General features: G+C 43.6%; 1 protein-coding gene across 1 annotated transcript in view; it reads left to right on the forward strand.

The window, feature by feature from the left end:
* Positions 1-22,495, forward strand: part of SRSF10 (serine and arginine rich splicing factor 10) — a 41,774-nt gene that overhangs the window by 11,980 nt on the left and 7,299 nt on the right. The window contains exons 3-5 of the mRNA XM_069756946.1: positions 18,513-18,616; positions 20,929-21,094; positions 21,187-21,234. Of these exons, the coding sequence (XP_069613047.1) occupies positions 18,513-18,616; positions 20,929-21,094; positions 21,187-21,234 (318 nt within the window). The remainder of the gene's footprint in view (positions 1-18,512; positions 18,617-20,928; positions 21,095-21,186; positions 21,235-22,495) is intronic.

The raw sequence follows: 22,495 nt of genomic DNA on the forward strand, positions 1-22,495 counted from the left end.
TTAGGTGTTTTTGCTGTGTTTTTTTTTAATGCTAATTTTCAGCTTTATTTTACAGTACCAGCAAAGCCTATGGCACTTCAGAAATCTCATGTACAGTTTTTTTTTGTTTGTTTTTTTTGTCATCAGTATTTTGTGCTTTGTTTTTTTGTTTTCTTTTTTAATAGAGCATGTCGTTTCAGCGTTTTGTGTTCTTCACCCGTTGACTTGAATGGGTGGTGAAAAACGCAGTTGTCTTGCTTTGCTGCGTTTTGTGTCAAAACCTGATTCTATGGAATAGGACTTTTTTTTTTATTTTTTCAACACTAAACTTTATCACTGTGCACAAGACAGATCTAGCATACCAAAACTGTAGCAAAAAAACCTAATCAAAACGTAAAAAACATGCTTTTCTGCAGCTTCTCCTGCCAAGAGATAAGGTTTTGTTGCCGAAGAAAGCTGAAAAAATGCTTAGTGTGAATTTGCCCTAAGGTTTGCCCTGCGTTGCAGAGTATTTCATGACCTGTTGCATTTCTCAGTTTTTTATTTTTTGTAACAAAATCTGCAAGAATTAAACATTTGTTAGTAATGGACATTAAGCCATGCTTAAGAACAATGAATCTTCATGGGGGGGGAATAAAACTTGTTTGCACATCTTATACTTTCTCTGATTGTTATAAAAGGTGAGTATTTTTTTGCCATTACTTACTAAGGCCGGTTTCACACGTCAGTGGCTCCGGTACGTGAGATGAGTTTCCTCACGTACCGGAGACACTGACTCACGTAGACACAGTGAAATCAATGCATCTGTGCAGATGTCATTGATATTTTTTTTTTTTTTGCGGACCGTGTCTCCGTGTGCCAAACACGGAGACATGTCAGTGTTTGTGGGAGCGCACGGATTACACGGACCCATTAAAGTCAATGGGTCCGTGTAAAACACGTACCGCACACAAACGTCCGTGTGCCGTGCAGGAGACAGCGCTACTGTAAGCGCTGTCCCCCCCCCCCCCCCCCCCCCACTGGTGCTGAAGCCTCGATTCATATCTTCCCTGCAGCAGCGTTTGCTGTAGAGAAGATATGAATAATCATGTTTAAAATAAAGCTCCATGTGCCCACCCCCTGTGCGCCCGCCCGCTGTTCTTAAAATACTCACCCGACTCCCTCGCTGGCTGGCTCTGCTTCCTGTCCTGGCCGCACCTTCTACTGTGTGAGCGGTCACGTGGGGCTGCCCATTACAATCATGAATATGCGGCTCCACCTCCCATAGGGGTGGAGCTGCATATTCATTACTGTAAATGAGCGGCCCCACGTGACCGCTCATACAGGAGAAGGTGCGGCCAGGACAGGAAGCAGCGCCAGCGAGGGAGTCGGGTGAGTATTTTAGTAACAGGGGGTGGGAGGGGGGTGGGGACATAAATCTTTATTTTAAACACGATTATTCATATCTTCTCTACAGCAAACGCGGCTGCAGGGAAGATATGAATCGCGGCTTCAGCACCAGATGCAGGGGACAGCGCTAAACTTTAGCGCTGTCTCCAGCACGGTGTGTGTGGTACCCAGTGGGCACACGTGTGCCGCACTGATGTGCCACAGAAATGCACCGTCACACGGACACGGATAATTCCGGTACCGGAATTATCTGGACGTGTGAGACTGCCCTAAAGGTTGATCTAAATATATCCCAAGCGTTTCATAATGTCTAAATTGTAGATCTTATTTCAGTTTGATCTGCATTTTCCCAACTAGCATTGACCTACAAGGCTCAACGTGTTTCAGTGAATGTGATTTTTGACTCTTAAGTTCTTCTTTAGCCTCCAGTCGTATCCATGTATGAAGAGACTTTAGATGTCCCATATATTGGGGAAACCCCAAAAAGTTATACTGTTTTAAAAACTACAGCCCCCGACATATTGAAAGCTGCTGTCAGTTTATTAACCCTTCAGGTGCTTTTCAGGAATTAATGCAAAGTGGCACGACAGAAAAGAAAATGTGTATTTTTACCACCTAAATGTCGCTAACTTCTGAACAGGTTACAACAGCTGTCAGACTCTAAGGCCGCTATTTGGCCTTGAATTGCCATCGCAAACATCAGGACCACACAATCATTTTCTGAGGGCACCAGTTGGGATAAAGAGGAAGCCCCTACACTCTGTTAACCATTTATATTATGTAGTCACTATTGACAGCAGCATCTAAGGGGTTAAACAGATATGGACAGTGCACACACTGATCGTAGCTGATGCAGCAAGTTGTCAGCTGTAGTGTACAGCCCATTAGCTACAGGATTGTAACCTGTATGGGGAGGCTATTCTCTTATCTCAGGTCAGTTAAGACGTATTGGCGGTCATTAAGGGGTTCAAGATATAAGAACACGTATGACTTGTAACTAAAGTTGTCTGAACCGTTGCTTACATAAACTGCAATCTTATCAGTGCCCACCCATTCAGACATTAGGTTTTTTTTTTGTTTGTTTTTTTTCTTATGGAATTAGGGAAAGACCTATTTTTCATCAGTGTATTGAGTTTCATAAGATTTGTCAGTTTCTCCTTTCACAAATATAATTGCAATGTTGCCATAAGTGCTGATTTTGACTGACCCATGTAACTATATGGGTGATATTGATCAATGGCTGATCACAAACGAACAGAAACAAAACTGAACAGATCCATAGACTATATAAAGAGTAACTATTCTTTTTTTGAGACATTGATGTCCGAATGAGTCCTTTCTTAAAAAGGGGTCATTGGAATGGTCTGAAAATATTAAGAAATAGAATTGTAGCATTGGAACTAACTTTTAAAATTGTAAAGCCTTCGCCATAGTATTGAATAGAATTTTTAAAGGACCTTTAACACATTTTTGAATGTTAAACTGACTACAGCATGGAACAGTGGCTGCAGAGCTAAATAAAACCTTTTACCAATTTGGGCGCTATCAGAGATTAATCTTTGGGAGCATGTTAATCTTCCCCTAAATGACAGATCAATCATAAGCAGGCAGTGACATACAGTGGAAAAATGAACACGCCTACACAATATCTTAGAACAAACTTTCTGTGTGTGACGTGTTATTACATCTGCTCTCTGCATAGCTGTGTAATTACAAAGCGCCAGGAGTAGAGCAGAAATTGGTGGTTAAACGTCCTTATCTCAAGGCAGTCGGTGTGAGGAGATGCACAAAACTAACAGCGATGAAGGGAGAGCTGCAGTGGTGCTTATGAGACAGATTGGCTCTGCTGTCCTGTCCCTCCCCCACACTGCTGTAAGATACTGGGTATATGTAATAACATGCCACTCTGTAGTCAGATCAGACTGTCTTTCCATACGTTGCTGTCTGCTTAAGGTTAGTCAACATCATGCAGTGGAAATAGTAAATGCCCCAGCGACAAATCTCTAGGAAAAACGTAGCCTGTAAAACTTATGAGAATCCTAATGAATATCTCCACAACGGAGAGGAAAAATTGCTGTAATTTATAAGGGAAGCTGTCATCAGGTTTTTTCCCCATATAAAGTAGGTCCAGCACCTGTACACCCCATGTAATCGCATTCTACAATGCTGTCTATATGTCCCCAGTGCACTTTCCATAAAGCAAAAAAGCTTTTTAAACTCCTACAGGGCGGTCCAGTCGGATGGGCATCTGTTTTGATCCTTCGCCACCTCCTTGGGCGGTCCAGTCTGATGGGCATCTGTTTTTGGTCCTTCGCCACCTCCTTGGGCGGTCCAGTCTGATGGGCATCTGTTTTTGGTCCTTCGCCACCTCCTTGGGCGGTCCAGTCTGATGGGCATCTGTTTTTGGTCCTTCGCCACCTCCTTGGGCGGTCCAGTCTGATGGGTATCTGTTTTTGGTCCTTCGCCACCTCCTTGTGGATGATGCATTCTGTGTCATCCACAAAGTGTCCTCAGGCTCTTGCACAGGCGTACTTCTCTGCTCTGTCGAGATTAAAGCAAAGTACTAGAATATACACGGGTGGGGAAAGGCCAAAGAGCACAGGCATATATACACTTTTGTTTTATGGAGGGCCTACAGATGCTGGCCCTACTTTATATTGGAAAACCCCATTAACCCCTTCACCCCCAGAGCTTTTTCCGTGTTTTTTTTTTTTTTTTTTTTTTTCATTTTCGTTTTTCACTCCCCTCCTTCCCAGAGCCATAACTTTTTTATTTTTCCGTCAATATGGCCATGTGAGGGCTTATTTCTTGCGGGACGAGATGTACTTTTGAACGATACCATTGGTTTACCATGCCATGTAACAGAAAACGGGAAAAAAATTCCAAGTGTGATGAAATTGCAAAAAGTGCAATCTCACACTTGTTTTTTGTTTGTCTTTTTTTCTAGGTTCACCAAATGCTAAAACTAACCTGCCATTATGATTCTCCAGGTCATTACGAGTTCATAGACACCTAACATGTCTAGGTTATTTTTTATCTAAGTGGAGAAAAAAAATTCCAAAGTTTGCTAAAAAAAAAAAAAAAAAAATTGCGCGATTTTCACATACCCGTAGCGTCTCCAATCTTCGTGATCTGGGGTCAGGTGAGGGCTTATATTTTGCGTGCCGAGCTGGCGTTTTTTAATGATACCATTTTGGTGTAGATACGTTCTTTTGATTGCATTAAAATGCAATAACGGGCGATGTCGCAGCGACCAAAACAACGTAATTTTGGCGTTTTGATTTTTTTTCTCACTACGCCATTTAGCGGTCAGGTTAATCATTTGTTTTTATTGATCGGGCGATTCTGAATGCGGCGATACCAAGTATGTGTATGTTTGATTTTTTTTTTTTTTTCAATTGATTTATTTTGATTGGGGCGAAAGGGGGGTGATTTGAACTTTTATATATATATATTTTTTTAATATTTTTAATCTTTTTTTTTTTTTTTTTTTTTTTGGGCATGCTTCAATAGCCTCCATAGGAGGCTAGAAGCATGCACTACATGATCGCCTCTGCTACATAGAGGTGAAGTACAGATCACCTCTATGTAGCAGAAAGGCAGGTGTACTTTGAACGCCGACCACAGGGTGGCGCTCAAAGCAATCGGCCATCAACAACCATAGAGGTCTCAAGGAGACCTCTGGTTGTTATGGCAATACACCTCTGACCCCCGATCATGTGACGGGGGTCAGCAGTGCGAGCACTTCCGGCCGCAGGGCCGGGAGCGCTAGTTAAATGCCGCTGTCAGCGCTTGACGGCGGCATTTAACTGGTTAATGGGCGCGGGCGGTTCGCGATTCCGCTCGTGCTCATTGCGCGCACATGTCAGCTGTACAAAACAGCTGACATGTCGCGGCTTTGAGGTGGGCTCACCGCCGGAGCCCACCTCAAAGCAGGGGATCTGCCAGCTGACGTACTATTCAGTCAGCTGGCAGAAAGGGGTTAACAGGTTACCTTTTAATGAGCTAAAACTGGTCAAAGGTCTTGAAGGATATGCTGCCATAAAAATAATGAAAAACCTTATTCCCTTAAAGGGGTTTTCCCAAGTCCCTGTACGGTCACACAGCCATTACACAGTACAGAACAGGGGAACATTTATAATGTTCTCTCTGCACAGCAACATTTTATTTAAACACATCCAATTGTAGAAATGATGCCAAGAAAACCCTTTTTAATTCTCTGCATCTCCAGTGTCAACAGTCCAGGTTCTGGTTTGCATTGGTTGAAATTGTATGTGGCAATGACCTGAAAGTCGTTGAGCATTAATTTATTAGCTGCGTACACAAGGCAGCAAAAAGTGATAGAAGCAGAATAATCATTACTAGAACATCAGGTTTGCGGCACATTTCCAGTAAACTGATTTTTTTTTTTTTTTTTTTTGCCAGTATAAATGACCTGATCACCCATTGGACACTTTGTTTAAATAACATGTGCTGTTTGGTCTTTGCCACAATAGAATTCTTTTCTGCTGTCACTGACTTTCTGGTTGGCTTGTGATAGACTAAAATGTACACACCAACGTTAAAGGTGTCCACTACTAGGACAATCACTTCTTAAACTAAATGTTCAGCCCCCTATAAAATAAAGCTTACACTCTCCTCCAATGCTGGCGCCATTCGCACAGTGTTGGCACTCGTTCTTCTCATGGCTGTGATGCGGTGGTGTTACGTTGGCGTCACTGTCTTCGTACGAACTGAGCATAAAGCTGCAACTCATCCCGGACTTCCCCTTCATGTTCAATTTGTATGAATCGTAGACATTGATGCCAGCGCTGGCTGGGCATCACGTGTCATTCCACCGCATCATCACAGCCTCAGGACTGCAAGTGCCGACACTGCTGGAACAGAGCCAGCACGGGAGGGGAGTATAGGCTTTATTTTATCGGAGCCAAAAATAAAGTTCAAGAAGGGGTTGCCTAGTAGTGGACAACACCTTAAATCTGAGGGAGAGAACAGCATCCTGTACCATTAACAGGTGATGTGTAGGGTTAATCGAATAGCTTCTGATAAGTACTTATCCGAATATAAAAATATAGCAGCAGTTTTTCATTTTCCTGGAATTTTACATTTTATTTTTTTTAGGGACCTATCCAGGTTTGAAGTGACTGAGGGTCCTATATATTGAAACACCTCTAAACGTTATACCATTTTAAAAACCGCACCCCCTGACATATTGAAAGCTGCTGTCGGGTAGTTTATTAACCCTTCAAGTGCTTTTCAGGAATTCATACAAAGTGGCATGATAGGTGGTAAAAATACACTTTTTTATTCCCAAATATCACTAACGTGTGAAAAGGCCACTGTAGCTGGCAGACTCTAAGACCATTATATGCTCATGAATTGCCATGCCAAACATCAGGACCACACAATCATGATCTCATGGTGCCAATAGGGATAAAGAGGGAGCCCCCACACTTTTAACCATTTATGATAGTCATTGATAGCAGCCTCTAAGGCAGGGGTCCCCAACTCCAGGCCTCAAGGGCCGCCAACAGTGCAGGTTTTCAGGATTTCTTTAGTATTGCATCGGTGGTAATGTGATCATCTGCACAGGTGATGATTCCAACCCCTGTGCAATACTAAGGAAATCCTGAAAACCTGCACTGTTGGCGGCCCTCGAGGCCTGGAGTTGGGGACCACTGCTCTAAGGGGTTAAAGAGAAATGTACGGTGCCAACACTGATCTTGGCGGCTGCAGCAAATTGTCAGCTATAGTGTCCAGCTGACAGCTGCTGGATTGTCACCTGTATGGGGAGGCTATTCTCTTATATCTCGGGTCAGTTAAAAGATGGATTGACTGTCATTAGGGGGTTAATTATACCTTCACTAGTCGGTTATTGGACTATTGTAAGGATAAGCCACAACTATTATTTCCCAGATATACCCTTTAAAGAAGCATTCCCATCAAATTGTTTAGCCTCTTAGTATACTGCAACCATCATATACAGCTCTGGCAAACATGAGACCACCACATCAAAACCCTGTCATGGGCAGCCCAATCTCCAGATCTGAGCCCCATTGAAAACCTCTGGAATGTAATCGAGGAAGATGGATAGTCACAAGCCATCAAACAAAGAACTGCTTACATTTTTGCGTCCGAAGCAGTGTGAAAGACTGGTGGAAAGCATGCCAAGACGCATGACAGCTGTGATTAAAAAGCATGATTATTCCACAAAATATTTGATTTCTCAACTTTTTCCAGAGTTGAAACACTAGTATTGTTGTTTGTAAATGATTATGAACTTGTTTCGTTTCCATTATTTGAGGTCTGAAAGCACTTTGTTTTTTTTTTTTGTTTTTTGTAATTTTGACCATTTCTCCTTTTCAGAAAAAAATACAAAATTTATGGCTTGGAAATTCGGAGACATGTTGTCTGTAGTTTATAGAATAAAAGAACAATTTACGTTTTACTTAAAAAAAAAAATACCTATAAAGAGAAAAATCAGAGAAACTGAACACTTTGCAGTGGTCTCTTAATTTTTGCCAGAGCTGTATGTAATAATTAATAATAATAATAATTTTTATTTATATAGCGCCAACATATTCCGCAGCGCTTTACAAATTATAGTAACTGCAAGACTTTTTTCCCTGCATAAATCATTCTTCTCAACTCCTGACCTAGCTTCCACTCACCCCCACCAGTGACTTATGACTCACAGGTGTAATTGACCTCCTATTTCTCCATAGAGCCTAGAGGGATTCAGCTAGTGAGTTTTAAATCATGTGATGTCATTGACTTAATGAAAAACGGAAGAATTAGCTGGGTAGAAGGGCCATATAAGTAATTGTAAGTACTCAATGCTATACAATATGATGCTTCCAATATAAAGAGGATAAAAACTTTAATGTAAATGCATCATTAGTTTTAGTGCTTCTTTAACCCCTTTACCCCCAAGGGTGGTTTGCACGTTAATGACCGGGCCAATTTTTACAATTCTGACCACTGTCCCTTTATGAGGTTATAACTCTGGAACGCTTCAATGGATCCTGGTGATTCTGACATTGTTTTCTCGTGACAATGGTAAAAATTATTTGATAGTACCTGCGTTTATTTGTGAAAAAAAACGGAAATTTGGCGAAAATTATGAAAATTTCGCAATTTTCCAACTTTGAATTTTTATGCAATTAAATCACAGAGATATGTCACACAAAATACTTAATAAGTAACATTTCCCACATGTCTACTTTACATCAGCACAATTTTGGAACCAAAATTTTTTTTTGTTAGGGAGTTATAAGGGTTAAAAGTTGACCAGCAATTTCTCATTTCTACAACACCATTTTATTTTAGGGACCACATCTCATTTGAAGTCATTTTGAGGGGTCTATATGATAGAAAATACTCAAGTGTGACACCATTCTAAAAACTACACCCCTCAAGGCGCTCAAAACCATATTCAAGAAGTTTATTAACCCTTCTGGTGCTTCACAGGATTTTTTTGAATGTTTAAATAAAAATGAACATTTAACTTTTTTTCACAAAAAATTTAATTCAGCTCCAATTTGTTTTATTTTACCAAGGGTAACAGGAGAAAATGGACCCCAAACATTGTTGTACAATTTGTCCTGAGTATGCCAATACCCCACATGTGGGGGTAAACCACTATTTGGGCGCATGGCAGAGCTCAGAAGCGAAGGAGTGCCATTTGACTTTTCAATGCAAAATTGACTGGAATTGAGATGGGACGCCATGTTTCGTTTGGAGAGCCACTGATGTGCCTAAACATTGAAACCCCCCACAAGTGACACCATTTTGGAAAGTAGACCCCCTAAGGAACTTATCTAGAGGTGTGGTGAGCACTTTGACCCACCAAGTGCTTCACAGAAGTTTATAATGTAGAACCGTAAAAATAAAAAATCATATTTTTTCACAAAAATTATCTTTTTGCCCCCAATTTTTTATTTTCCCAAGGGTAAGAGAAGAAATTGGACCCCAAAAGTTGTTGTACAATTTGTCCTGAGTACGCTGATACCCCATATGTGGGGGTAAACCACTGTTTGGGTGGATGGGAGAGCTCAGAAGGGAAGGAGCGCCGTTTGACTTTTCAAAGCAAAATTGACAGGAATTGAGATGGGACGCCATGTTGCGTTTGAAGAGCCACTGATGTGCCTAAACATTGAAACCCCCCACAAGTGACACCATTTTGGAAAGTAGACCCCCTTAGGAACTTATCTAGATGTGTGCTGAGCGCTTTGACCCACCAAGGGCTTCACAGAAGTTTATAATGGAGAGCCGTAAAAATAAAACAAAAATTTTTTCCCACAAAAATTTTTTTAGCCCCCAGTTTTGTATTTTCCCGAGGGTAACAGGAGAAATTCGACCCCACAATTTGTTGTCCTGAGTGCGCTGATACCCCATATGTGGGGGGGAACCACTGTTTGGGCGCATGGGAGGGCTCGGAAGGGAAGGAGCTCCATTTGGAATGAGGACTTAGATGGAATGGTCTGCAGGTGTCACATTGCATTTGCAGAGCCCCTAATGTACCTAAACAGTAGAAACCTCCCACAAGTGACACCATTTTGGAAACTAGACCCCCTAAGGAACTCATCTAGATGTGTTGTGATAGCTTTGAACCCCCAAGTGTTTCACTACAGTTTGTAACGCAGAGCCGTGAAAATTTAAAAAAAAAATCTTTCCCCCCAAAATTATTTTTTAGCCCCCAGTTTTGTATTTTCCCGAGGGTAAGAGGAGAAATTCGACCCCAAACGTTGTTGTCCAATTTGTCCTGAGTACGCTGATACCCCGTATGTTGGGGAAAACCAACGTTTGAGCGCATGGCAGAGCTCGGAAGGGAAGGAGCGCCATTTGGAATGCAGACTTAGATGGAATGGTCTGCAGACGTCACATTGCGTTTGCAGAACCCCTAATGTACCTAAACAGTAGAAACCCCCCACAAGTGACCCCATATTGGAAACTAGACCCCCCAGGGAACTAATCTAGATGTGTTGTGAGAACTTTGAACCCCCAAGTGTTTCACTACAGTTTATAATGCAGAGCCGTGAAAATAAAAAATCTTTTTTTTTCCCACAAAAAATATGTTTTAGCCCCGAGTTTTGTATTTTCCCAAGGGTAGCAGGAGAAATTGGACCCCAAAAGTTGTTGTCCTATTTGTCCTGAGTACGCTGATACCCCATATGTTGGGGTAAACCCCTGTTTGGGCACACGGGAGAGCTCGGAAGGGAAGAAGCACTGTTTTACTTTTTCAACGCAGAATTGGCTGGAATTGAGATCGGACGCCATGTCGCGTTTGGAGAGCGCCTGATGTGCCTAAACAGTGGAAACCCCCCCAATTATAACTGAAACCCTAATCCAAACACATCCCTAACCCTAATCCCAACAGTAACCCTAACCACACCTCTAACCCTGACACACCCCTAACCCTAATCCCAACCCTATTCCCAACCGTAAATGTAATCTAAACCCTAACTGTAACTTTAGCCCCAACCCAAACTGTAGCCCTAGCCCTAACCCTAGCCCTAACTCTAACCCTAGCCCTAATGGGAAAATGGAAATAAATACATTTTTTTAATTTTTCCCTAACTAAGGGGGTGATGAAGGGGGGTTTGATTTACTTTTATAGTGGGTTTTTTAGCGGATTTTTAGGATTGGCAGCCGTCACACACTGAAAGACGCTTTTTATTGCAAAAAATATTTTTTGCGTTACCACATTTTGAGAGCTATAATTTTTCTATATTTTGGTCCACAGAGTCATGTGAGGTCTTGTTTTTTGCGGGACGAGTTGATGTTTTTATTGGTAACATTTTCGGGCACGTGACATTTTTTGATCGCTTTTTATTCCGATTTTTGTGAGGCAGAATGACCAAAAACCAGCTATTCATGAATTTCTTTTGGGGGAGGCGTTTATACCGTTCCGCGTTTGGTAAAATTGATGAAGCAGTTTTATTCTTCAGGTCAGTACGATTACAGCGACACCTCATTTATATCATTTTTTTATGTTTTGGCACTTTTATACGATAAAAACTATTTTATAGAAAAAATAATTATTTTTGCATTGCTTTATTCTCAGGACTATAACTTTTTTATTTTTTTGCTGATGATGATGTATGGCGGCTCGTTTTTTGCGGGACAAGATGACGTTTTCAGCGGTACCATGGTTAGTTATATCTGTCTTTTTGATCGCGTGTTATTCCACTTTTTGTTCGGCGGTATGATAATAAAGCGTTGTTTTTTGCCTCGTTTTTTTTTTTTTTTTCTTACGGTGTTTACTGAAGGGGTTAACTAGTGGGCCAGTTTTATAGGTCGGGCCGTTACGGACGCGGCGATACTAAATATGTGTACTTTTATTGTTTTTTTTTTTATTATTTAGATAAAGAAATGTATTTATGGGAATAATATTTTTATTTTTTTTTTCATTATTTTGGAATATTTTTTTTTTTTTTTTTACACATTTGAAATTTTTTTTTTTTTACTTTTTTACTTTGTCCCAGGGGGGGACATCACAGATCAGTGATCTGACAGTTTGCACTGCACTCTGTCAGATCACTGATCTGACATGCAGCGCTGCTTCACAGTGCCTGTTCTGAGCAGGCTCTGTGAAGCCACCTCCCTCCCTGCAGGACCCGGATCCGCGGCCATCTTGGATCCGGGGCTGGAGAGAGCAGGGAGGGAGGTGAGACCCTCGCAGCAACGCGATCACATCGCGTTGCTGCGGGGGGCTCAGGGAAGCCCGCAGGGAGCCCCCTCCCTGCGGGAAGCTTCCTTGTACAGCCGGCACATCGCGATCATCTTTGATCGCGGTGTGCCGGGGGTTAACCCCTTCCCGACCTTTGACGCATACGCTGCGTCATGAAAGTCGGTGCCATTCCGACCCATGACGCAGCATATGCGTCATGGAAAGATCGCGTCCCTGCAGGCCGGGTGAAAGGGTTAACTCCCATTTCACCCGATCTGCAGGGACAGGGGGAGTGGTAGTTTAGCCCAGGGGGGGTGGCTTCACCCCCTCGTGGCTACGATCGCTCTGATTGGCTGTTGAAAGTGAAACTGCCAATCAGAGCGATTTGTAATATTTCACCTAAAAAACTGGTGAAATATTACAATCCAGCCATGGCCGATGCTGCAATATCATCGGCCATGGCTGGAAACACTTATGTGCACCCACCCCACCCCTCCGATCGCCCCCCCAGCCCCCCGATCTGTGGTCCGCTCCCCTCCGTCCTGTGCTCCGCTCCCCCGTCCTCCTGTCCGCTTCCCCGTGCACCAATCACACCCGCCGCGCTCCAATCAAACCCCCCCGCACTCCGATCCCCCCCGCACACAGCGACCCCCCCCCCGTGCTCCGATCCACCCCCCCCGCACAGCGATCCCTCACCCCGTGCTCCAATCCTTCCCCGTGCTCCAATCCTCCCTCCCGTGTTCCGATCCAACCCCCCCATGCTCCGATCCACCCCCCCGTGCTCCGACGCCCCCCCCCCGTGCCCTGATCTCCCCCCCCTTATACTTACCTGGCCGCCCGAGGTCCGTCCGTCTTCTTTCCTGGGCGCCGCCATCTTCCAAAATGGCGGGCGCATGTGCAGTGCGCCCGCCGAATCTGCCGGCCGGCAGATTCGTTCCAGAGTGAATTTTGATCACTGAGATATAACTTCTCAGTGATCAAAATAAAAAAAATAGTAAATGACCCCCCCCCCTTTGTCACCCCCATAGATAGGGACAATAAAAAAAATAAAGAAATTTTTTTTTTCACTAAGGTTGGGGTAAGAACTAGGGTTAGGGGTAGGGTTAGGGGTAGGGTTAGGGGTAGGGTTAGGGGTAGGGTTAGGGCTAGGGTTAGGGGTAGGGTTAGGGGTAGGGTTAGGGGTAGGGTTAGGGCTAGGGTTAGGGCTAGGGTTGGGGCTAGGGTTAGGGTTTCGGTATGTGCACACGTATTCTGGTCCTATGCGGATTTTTCCGCAGCGGATTTGAAAAATCCAGTGCTAAACCGCTGCCGATTTATCGTGGATTTACCGCGGTTTTTCTGCGCATTTCACTGCGGTTTTACAACTGCGATTTTCTATTGGAGCAGTTGTAAAACCGCTGCGGAATCCGCAGAAAGAAGTGACATGCTGCGGAATGTAAACCGCTGCGTTTCCGTGCAGTTTTTCCGCAGCATGTGTACAGCGATTTTTGGTTCCCATAGGTTCACATTGAACTGTAAACTCATGGGAAACTGCTGCGGATCCGCAGCGTTTTCCGCAGCATGTGCACATACCTTTAGAATTAGGCTATGTGCACACGGTGCGGATTGGCCGCTGCGGATTCGCAGCAGTGTTCCATCAGGTTTACAGTACCATGTAAACATATGGAAAACCAAATCCGCTGTGCCCATGGTGCAGAAAATACCGCGCGGGAACGCTGCGTTGTATTTTCCGCAGCATGCCAATTCTTTGTGCGGATTCCGCAGCGTTTTACACCTGTTCCTCAATAGGAATCCACAGGTGAAATCCGCACAAAAAACACTGGAAATCCACGGTAAATCCACAGGTAAAACGCAGTGCCTTTTACCCGCGGATTTTTCAAAAATGATGCTGAAAAATCTCATACGAATCCGCAACGTTGGCACATAGCCTTAGAGTTGGGTTGGAATTAGGGTTGTGGTTAGGGTTAGGGGTGTGTTGGGGTTAGGGTTGTGGTTAGGGGTGTGTTGGGGTTAGGGTTGTGATTAGGGTTACGGCTACAGTTGGGATAAGGGTTAGGGGTGTGTTGGAGGTAGAATTGAGGGGTTTCCACTGTTTAGGCACTTCAGGGGGTCTCCAAACGCAACATGGCGCCACCATTGATTCCAGCCAATCTTGTATTCAAAAATTCAAATGGTGCTCCCTCACTTCCGAACCCCGACGTGTGCCCAAACAGTGGTTTACCCCCACATATGGGGTACCAGCATACTCAGGACAAACTGCGCAACAATTACTGGGGTCCAATATCTCCTGTTACCCTTGAGAAAATAAAAAATTGCTTGCTAAAACATCATTTTTGAGGAAAGAAAAATGATTTTTTATTTTCACGGCTCTGCGTTGTAAACGTCTGTGAAGCACTTGGGGGTTCAAAGTGCTCACCACATATCTAGATAAGTTCCTTGGGGGGTCTAGTTTCCAAAATGGGGTCACTTGTGGGGGGTTTCTACTGTTTAGGCACACCAGGGGCTCTGCAAACGCAACGTGACGCCCGCAGACCATTCCATCAAAGTCTGCATTTCAAAAGTCACTACTTCCCTTCTGAGCCCCCACGTGTGCCCAAACAGTGGTTTACCCCCACACATGGGGCATCAGCGTACTCAGGAGAAACTGGACAACAACTTTTGTGGTCCAATTTCTCCTGTAACCCTTGGGAAAATAAAAAATTCTGGGCTAAAAAATTATTTTTGAGGAAAGAAAACGTATTTATTATTTTCACGGCTCTGCGTTATAAACTTCTGTAAAGCACTTGGGGGTTGAAAGTGCTCACCACACATCTAGATAAGTTCCTTTGGGGGTCTAGTTTCCAAAATGGGGTCACTTGTGGGGGGTTTCTACTGTTTAGGCACACCAGGGGCTCTGCAAACGCAATGTGACGCCCGCAGACCATTCCATCAAAGTCTGCATTTCAAAACGTCACTACTTCACTTCCGAGCCCCAGCATGTGCCTAAACAGTGGTTTACCCCCACATATGGGGTATCAGCGTACTCAGGAGAAACTGGACAACAACTTTTGGGGTCAAATTTCTCCTGTTACCCTTGGGAAAATAAAAAATTGCGGGCTAAAATTCATTTTTGAGAAAATAATTTTTTTTTTTTATTTTCATGGCTCTGCGTTATAAACTTCTGTGAAGCACTTGAGGGTTCAAAGTCCTCACTACACATCTAGATTAGTTCCTTTGGGGGTCTAGTTTCCAAAATGGGGTAATTTGTGGGGGATCTCCAATGTTTAGGCACACAGGGGCTCTCCAAACGCGACATGGTGTCCGCTAATGATTGGAGATAATTTTCCATTTAAAAAGCCAAATGGCGTGCCTTCCCTTCTGAGCCCTGCCGTGCGCCCAAACAGTGGTTTACCCCCACATATGGGGTATCTGCATACTCAGGACAAACTGGACAACAACACTTGTGGTCCAATTTCTCCTATTACCATTGGCAAAATAGGAAATTCCAGGCTAAAAAATCATTTTTGAGAAAAGAAAAATTATTTTTTATTTTCATGGCTCTGCATTATAAACTTCTGTGAAGCACCTGGGGGTTTAAAGTGCTCAGTATGCATCTAGATAAGTTCCTTGGGGGGTCTAGTTTCCAAAATGGGGTCACTTGTGGGGGAGCTCCATTGCATAGGCACACAGGGGCTCTCCAAATGCGACATGGTGTCCGCTAACAATTGGAGCTAATTTTCCATTCAAAAAGTTAAAAGGCGTGCCTTCCCTTCCGAGCCCTGCCGTGTGCCCAAACAGTGGTTTACCCCCACATATGAGGTATCGGCGTACTCGGGAGAAATTGCTCAACAAATTTTAGGATCCATTTTATCCTATTGCCCATGTGAAAATGAAAAAATTGAGGCGAAAATAAATTTTTTGTGAAAAAAAAGTACTTTTTCATTTTTACGGATCAATTTGTGAAGCACCTGAGGGTTTAAAGTGCTCACTAGGCATCTAGATAAGTTCCTTGGGGGGTCCAGTTTCCAAAATGGGGTCACTTGTGGGGGAGCTCCAATGTTTAAGCACACAGGGTCTCTCCAAACGCGACATGGTGTCCGCTAACGATGGAGATAATTTTTCATTCAAAAAGTCAAATGGCGCTCCTTCCCTTCCGAGCCTTACCATGTGCCCAAACAGTGGTTTACCCCCACATGTGAAGTATCGGTGTACTCAGGAGAAATTGCCAAACAAATTTTAGGATCCATTTTATCCTGTTGTCCATGTGAAAATGAAAAAATTGAGGCTAAAAGAATTTTTTTGTGAAAAAAAAGTACTTTTTCATTTTTACGGATCAATTTGTGAAGCACCTGGGGGTTTAAAGGGCTCACTATGCATCTAGATAAGTTCCTTGGGGCGTCTAGTTTCCAAAATGGGGTCACTTGTGGGGGAGCTCCAATTTTTAGGCACACTGGGCTCTCCAAATGTGACATGGTGTCCGCTAAAGAGTGCAGCCAATTTTTCATTCAAAAAGTCAAATGGCGCTCCTTCCCTTCCAAGCCCTGCCGTGCGCCCAAACAGTGGTTTACCCCCACATATGAGGTATCAGCGTACTCAGGACAAATTGGACAACAACTTTCGTGGTTCAGTTTCTCCTTTTACCATTGGGAAAATAAAAAAATTGTTGCTGAAAAATCATTTTTGTGACTAAAAAGTTAAATGTTCATTTTTTCCTTCCATGTTGCTTCTGCTGCTGTGAAGCACCTGAAGGGTTAATAAACTTCTTGAATGTGGTTTTGTGCACCTTGAGGGGTGCAGTTTTTAGAATGGTGTCACTTTTGGGTATTTTCAGCCATATAGACCCCTCAAACTGACTTCAAATGTGAGGTGGTCCCTAAAAAAAATGGTTTTGTAAATTTCGTTGTAAAAATGAGAAATCGCTGGTCAAATTTTAACCCTTATAACTTCCTAGCAAAAAAAAATTTTGTTTCCAAAATTGTGCTGATGTAAAGTAGACGTGTGGGAAATGTTATTTATTAACTATTTTGTGTCACATAACTCTCTGGTTTAACAGAATAAAAATTCAAAATGTGAAAATTGCGAAATTTTCAAAATTTTCGCCAAATTTCCGTTTTTATCACAAATAAACACAGAATTTATTGACCTAAATTTACCACTAACATGAAGCCCAATATGTCACGAAAAAACAATCTCAGAACCGCTAGGATCCATTGAAGCGTTCCTGAGTTATTACCTCATGAAGGGACACTGGTCAGAATTGCAAAAAACGGCAAGGTCTTTAAGGTCAAAATAGGCTGGGTCATGAAGGGGTTAATGTGCCGGGGGCGGTCCGTGACTGCTCCTGGCACATAGTGCCGGATGTCAGCTGCGATAAAAAGCTGACACCCGGCCGCGATCGGCGGCGCTCCCCCCGTGAGCGCTGCCGATCGCATATGACGTACTATTGCGTCCTTGGGAAGTAAAGCCCACCCCACATGGACGCAATGGTACGTCTAATGGCAGAAAGGGGTTAAACATTCCCTTAAATTGGTTGTCTAATCTAAAACAAGTCTGCAGTCACTGACTGCAGACTTGTATGGGTATGTGCACATGTTGCGGATTCCATTGTGGATTTTTCTGCCTCGATTTCACCTGCATTTTTACACCTGCAGATTCCTATTATGGAATAGGTGTAAAACACTGCGGAATCTGCACAAAGAATTGACATGCTGTGGAAAATAAACCGCTGCGTTTCTGCGTGGAATTTCGTGCAGCATGTGCACTGCGGATTTGGTTTTCCATAGGTTTACATGGTACTGTACAACGTATGGAAAACTGCTGCAGATCAGCAGGGCCAAATCTGCTGCGGATCCGCAGCCAAAACCGTAACGTGTGCACATACCCTAAAACTTCACATGGCACGTACTGCACGCTGTGAGGATTCTCTGATGTCCGTGCCAGTAATGGCAGACACGTGACCGCTAGTATAAGAGATGGATAGTTCCGTCCTGAATACAACTAGACTTTCCGGCATTGTGCAGTACTCACCGGAAGTAGTCTAGCCGGATTCTGGCCAGGAGTATGCATATCTCATACTAGCAGCCATGTGACCTAGCGCTGACATTGGAGCATTCTTGCAGTGTGTGTGATTTGAGGATCCACAAGTCTTATCATTTGGGTAACGATCAGCAATAGGCTAATAACATTGACAGCAGATTATTAGTTCTGTTGGTCACCAATCATTCTGGACTTGGCGCTGTCTACATCTGTTTTGATTTCCATTTTTAATGTTTTGATAGAAGCGCCCAAGTAATACTTTCCTTACTGTTCAGTATGATGGAATTGACATCTGTGACTTCGAACAGAGCACGCAGAAATAAACACAAATTATGGTGGTGAAATGATTTGGCTATTTGCATGTTGAGTTATGGTAAATGCTTCTCCTTTTTTGTTAACATGCGAACAGCTTGTATTTCATCCACACAATACTGTAAAGTACCTTAACTGCTAGCACGTTTGAAGATGTTCGTGATGCAGAAGATGCCTTGCATAATTTAGACAGGCGATGGATTTGTGGACGCCAAATTGAAATTCAGTTTGCTCAAGGAGATCGAAAAAGTGAGTACTGAAACAAAATTACTTCATGTATAATGTTGTTTACCATGCAATTTAGATTTCATATTTTATGAGCACATTTTAAAATGAAGACAATGATCTGATTACTAGTTCTAGAATTGCCTCCAACATCTGAACCAATTGCTATATTCCATGTCTTTCACAGAGAGAATGTACAGTGGATAGAAGTCTTCACACCCCAGTTAAAATGCCAGATTGTTGTCATGTGGAAAAAATCATACCAAGAATCGTTTCAGAACTTTTTTCCACCTTAGGGAGCCTGTCAGCACATTTTTGGCTATTAAACTGGCCCCAGTGTTAGCGATGTAATGTACATCACGAACATGTTTTTGGGGAAAAAAACAAAAACCTAGTATTGGGTTTAAATAAACTCTGTCATTGAAGGATTCCTTCACATCCTTTTCTTTTAGTCATAGAGGTGGTGACTTTTATCTTTTCAGTCTGTACTTCTCAAAATTAGGCACACCCACAGCATTGCATTCGATTGCCGTGACTGGCCCAAAGTCATGGCAACCACGTATCAAATCCCGCTTGTGCGCTGGCCATCTGCTCCTTGGGCATGCACACTGACTCTGGATGTACAATCCCAGCTGCATGTTAGATGCATCGGAACTACTCTGAGTCAGTGGCCACATGACATGTCAGTGCCCACGCTATGCACGCCACTGTGTCCCCCTCCACGCTGCACTTCGGCGCATGCACCTATCTGATATGATGCTGGAGCTGTACACTGGTGTGCATGCCCAGGGAGCAGATGGGCAGTGCGCACGCGTGGGATTTGAACGTGGTTGCTGTGACTTTGGGCCAGTCACTGCAATCAAATGCAATGCTGTAGGTGTGCCTAATTTAAAAAATACACTAAATGACGTGACTGAAGAAAGTCACCACCCCTATGACGAAAGACAAGGTATGTGATGGAAGCCTATAATAGGTTTGTTTGTTGTTTTTTTTTTTAAACTAAAAATTGAAGATTTTTTGTGACAAAAACATGCTAGCAATGCATATTGCTTCACTAACACCACACTGGGGCCAGTTTAATAGCTAAAAACGAGGTGACCGGTTCCCTTTTAATGTCACATATATCTGTACTTTTGAATTGAGAAGCAAAATGAAATAACAATCTTTAATGCGGTTTCATAAATATGCACACCCTTAAACTAAACCTTTTGAAGCATGGCACATCAAAAATTTGCTATCTTTGCTCACTCTACCCGCAGTTAGAAGTGAGGTTTGCGGTTCACCGCAGCCATGGATAGCATTCCATTTACAAGATAGGACTTGCCTTTAGAAATGATGGGGACCACCTGGCACACATTTTAAGTAAACCAGGCTCATGTAAGGGGATTTGTACCAGTGCAGTATTTCTGTATCATTGTGTTATCAGTACTCTTCTGTTAAACCCTTTTGCAAACTAGTGTTAGGTTGACAGCCACTTAAAGGTACCGTCACACTGGACGATATCGCTAGCGATCCGTGACGTTGCAGCGTCCTGGCTAGCGATATCGTCCAGTGTGACAGGCAGCAGCGATCAGGCCCCTGCTGTGATATCGCTGGTTGGGGAAGAAAGGCCAGCACTTTATTTTGTCGCTGGACTTCCCGCTGACATCGCAGAATCGGCGTGTGTGACGCCAATTCAGCGATGTCTTCACTGGTAACCAGGGTAAACATCGGGTTACTAAGCGCAGGGCCGCGCTTAGTAACCCGATGTTTACCCTGGTTACCATCGTTAAAGTAAAAAAAAACAACCACTACATACTTACCTACCGCTGTCTGGCGCTGGGCTTCTCTGCTCTGGCTGTGAGCGCCGGGCAGCCGGAAAGCACAGCGGTGACGTTACCGCTCTGCTTTCCGGCCGCTGCGCTCACCGCCAGAGCAGAGAAGCCCAGCGCCGGGGACAGACAGCGGTAGGTAAGTATGTAGTGGTTGTTTTTTTTTTACTTTAACGATGGTAACCAGGGTAAACATCGGGTTACTAAGCGCGGCCCTGCGCTTAGTAACCCGATGTTTACCCTGGTTACCGGCATCGTTGGTCGCTGGAGAGCTGTCTGTGTGACAGCTCTCCAGCGACCAAACAGCGACGCTGCAGCGATCCGGATCGTTGTCGGTATCGCTGCAGCGTCGCTTAGTGTGACGGTACCTTAAGTCACTGACACAAGCAGGGACATCTTAAGAAATTGCCTGCAAGATGAAATCTGCAGTGTATGAAGCTGGCTCTGCACCTTTAACCTACATGTAAGGCGCATGTCAGGAAGGGGTTAATTACAAACATTTAAGTTCTGTTTGCTCACTCACAGCACCAAATCAAATGAAGGCTAAAGAAGGAAGAAGCTCGTATGGCTCCTCACGTTATGATGATTATGACCGATACAACAGGCGATCTAGAAGCCGCAGTTATGAAAGGAGGAGGTCTCGAAGCCATTCTTTTGATCAGAATTATGAAAGATCTTACAGTCCTAGAGGGTAAGCATATACAGGGCAATGCTTGACCTATATCTACAAGTGATTTGCATAGCAGTTTTTTTGAAATTCATTAACTTGTATGTTTTCCATAGGAAAGCTGAAAGACCACATCGTAGCAGGAGCCGATCTCATCATGGCAGGTAATAACATGTTTCTTCTACCCCCATCCTCGCTCACTCTCAACTTTTTTTTATTCATTTTAATTTAACTCTTTAACCCCTTTCTGCCATTAGACGTACTATGGCGTCCATGTGGGGTGGGCTTTACTTCCCAAGGACGCAATAGTACGTCATATGCGATCGGCAGCGCTCACGGGGGGAGCGCCGCCGATCGCGGCCGGGTGTCAGCTTTTTATCGCAGCTGACATCCGGCACTATGTGCCAGGAGCGGTCACGGACCGCCCCCGGCACATTAACCCCCGGCACACCGCGATCAAAGATGATCGCGATGTGCCGGCGGTACAGGGAAGCACCGCGCAGGGAGGGGGCTCCCTGCGGGCTTCCCTGAGCCCCCCGCAGCAACACGATGTGATCGCGTTGCTGCGAGGGTCTCACCTCCCTCCCTGCTCCCTCCAGCCCCGGATCCAAGATGGCCGCGGATCCGAGTCCTGCAGGGAGGGAGGTGGCTTCACAGAGCCTGCTCAGAGCAGGCACTGTGAAGGCTGCAGCGCTGCATGTCAGATCAGTGATCTGACAGAGTGCTGTGCAAACTGTCAGATCACTGATCTGTGATGTCCCCCCCTGGGACAAAGTAAAAAAGTAAAAAAAAAAAAATTTCAAATGTGTAAAAAAAAAATAAAAAAAAATATTCCAAAATAATGAAAAAAAAAATAAAAATATTATTCCCATAAATACATTTCTTTATCTAAATAAAAAAAAAAAAACAATAAAAGTACACATATTTAGTATCGTCGCGTCCGTAACGGCCCGACCTATAAAACTGGCCCACTAGTTAACCCCTTCAGTAAACACCGTAAGAAAAAAAGAGGCAAAAAACAACGCTTTGTTATCATACTGCCGAACAAAAAGTGGAATAACACGCGATCAAAAAGACAGATATAACTAACCATGGTACCGCTGAAAACGTCATCTTGTCCCGCAAAAAACGAGCCGCCATACAGCATCATCAGCAAAAAAATAAAAAGGTTATAGTCCTGAGAATAAAGCGATGCAAAAATAATTATTTTTTCTATAAAATAGTTTTTATCGTACAAAAGCGCCAAAACATAAAAAAATGATATAAATGAGGTGTCGCTGTAATCGTACTGACCCGAAGAATAAAACTGCTTCATCAATTTTACCAAACGCGGAACGGTATAAACGCCTCCCCCAAAAGAAATTCATGAATAGCTGGTTTTTGGTCATTCTGCCTCACAAAAATCGGAATAAGAAGCGATCAAAA

This window comes from Ranitomeya imitator, chromosome 3, assembly GCF_032444005.1.
Source record: "Ranitomeya imitator isolate aRanImi1 chromosome 3, aRanImi1.pri, whole genome shotgun sequence".
NCBI lineage: Eukaryota > Metazoa > Chordata > Amphibia > Anura > Dendrobatidae > Ranitomeya > Ranitomeya imitator.